Source organism: Bison bison, unplaced genomic scaffold, assembly GCF_000754665.1.
Source record: "Bison bison bison isolate TAMUID 2011002044 unplaced genomic scaffold, Bison_UMD1.0 scf7180017864248, whole genome shotgun sequence".
NCBI lineage: Eukaryota > Metazoa > Chordata > Mammalia > Artiodactyla > Bovidae > Bison > Bison bison.
In genome coordinates, this window is record NW_011494820.1 from 1,602,808 (window position 1) to 1,604,720 (window position 1,913).

Here is a 1,913-nt window from a genome sequence, read left to right on the forward strand (position 1 = left end):
GGAGTGGGTACGGATCATCCCACCCACGGGCTGAGTCCCCAGTGAGCGAAGACAGGCCTAGGGGGCTGGGGCAGAGGTTCTCATCAGCCCATGGAGCTGGCAGGGCCCTCCCCATCCGGAGGGGAGGTGGAACCTGGATGACGCTCCTCCGGCAACTCTTCCCGCGGGCCAATTTCCACTGGGACCAGGAGCCTCCTGGGAAAGGGCTTGCGCTGACTTTGAGGACTGAATTCAGACCTTTCTCAGCCTAGAGGAGGCGAATGACAAGCAGGGTGGTGGAAACTCAGACGGGTGAAAAGGGGCTCCTGCCCTGTGGGCTTGAGTTGTTGGGCATGACACCAGGAGGCCACCAGGGGGCCTGAGGCGGCCCTGACCCGACTGGAACACAGGGGATGCCCAGAACTGCCAGGTGACCACACCATGAGCCCGAGGATGAATAAAGAGGAGAGCTGGGGTCTGCCAGGCACCGCTGCTGGGTGACACCTCCAAGACACTGGCAGAGGGTGGGCAATGGGGGCAGCAACAGTGACGCCCACCTTATGGGTGAGGAAATGGGTGCTCAGAGACGGAAGGCCGGCTGCCCCAGCCAGCCAGCTACCGAGGACCTTGACACAGTCTGGTGGTGGAGAACGCAGGGTGATTCTCCTGGGGTGACTCAGGCTCTGAAGTGAGATGACTGGGTGTCTCCCATGTGCCTAGCTCTGCACCATCACTCTTTGGAGGGGGCTCTAGCCCCTCCCCTCTCCCCATTTTATGGAGGAGGAAGTCAAGGCTCAGAGAGGTTGTGTCACTAGCTCAAAGCCACAGATCAGAGTGAGGGCCAGACACTGAGTGCTCCAGAGCCCCCAGGGCAGTGCACATCCAAGCACAGCGACGTTGGCGCCCACAGATCCCAAGTCTGATGATGACCCCAGCAGCCCGCCCCTCTGAGTGACAGCAAATCACACATCCCAGGCTGTTCTCAAAAGCCTTTGCTTTCCTCAGTGAACCCATGACCTCCCCAAATGCGCACCCCTCTCCCCTGTCCTTTGAGGCCGCTGGCTGCAGCCCCCACTCCCCGTGGTGCTATGGAAGAGACCCCTCCATTGTTCAACCAACTGTCTTTTATTACCAGGCTCCACTGGCTGGCCCGGGACACCTGGAGACCATCAAGCCTTGGTCCCTGTCCTCTGTTCAGCACGGCAAGGCACCTGGGATCCAACTTACAGGTAAGAGAAGCAGCAGCGGTGATGAGAATGGACTCGCAGGAACAGAAGCGGGGTCTCTGCCCTGCTTTGAGATTGTCCAGTGTGGTTTCCAGATTTCAGACGGACTTCCAGCCAGAAGCAACGCTGAGGGGGCACTTCTCCTAGCAAAGGGCAGTGGGGTGACACAGGGCAGATGAAGCCATGCTCTCAGCTGGCAACCGCGTGGACGAGCGCGCAGAGGGGCCAGGCCTCAAGGGCCACTTTCTGCTGTGCGGGTGCCTCACTAAGACTCCCTTCCCACTCCCTGGCCTCTACGTGGCACCAGTCAGAAAAGTCCTCTTCTGGACGGGGGAGGAAGCTGGGGGCAGAGTGGCAGGACTCGGATAGCTGGCCTGCCCCCAGGCCGTTCCTGAGTCACACGACTCGCCCAGAGTCACAGCGCGCACTGGGCCTGCGGTCACGGTGCCAGGTCGCCCTTCTGGCCAGTCCACAGCTCCCGGAGCTCGACATGGCAGCCCAGGTCCCGCAGGGCAGCCTTGGCCACATCCTCACAGTCACGGTGGGCGGCTCGGGCTCGCGAGATGAGGGCCTCAGCCCCCAGGTCCAGGATGGGCTGTGAGAAGGCTTGGCTGCGGGCCACCAGGTTCCGGATCAGCATGCAGGCCTGTTTCTGGAAGGGAGAGCAGGTCAGTGGCTGAGAGTCGGGGGTGGGGCCCGGGGGTGGGG

At 61.9% G+C, this 1,913-nt stretch overlaps 2 protein-coding genes across 2 annotated transcripts in view; both read right to left on the reverse strand.

The window, feature by feature from the left end:
* The window catches only part of SLC25A42 (solute carrier family 25, member 42), a 44,295-nt gene extending 43,009 nt beyond the window's left edge, over window positions 1–1,286 (reverse strand). Inside the window, exon 1 of the mRNA XM_010847299.1 lies at window positions 1,207–1,286. The gene's annotated coding sequence lies outside the window, so the exon portion shown is untranslated. The remainder of the gene's footprint in view (window positions 1–1,206) is intronic.
* Window positions 1,089–1,913, reverse strand: part of ARMC6 (armadillo repeat containing 6) — a 16,208-nt gene continuing 15,383 nt past the window's right edge. The window contains 1 exon segment of the mRNA XM_010847271.1: window positions 1,089–1,857. Within this exon segment, the coding sequence (XP_010845573.1) occupies window positions 1,645–1,857 (213 nt within the window). The 3' untranslated portion in view covers window positions 1,089–1,644.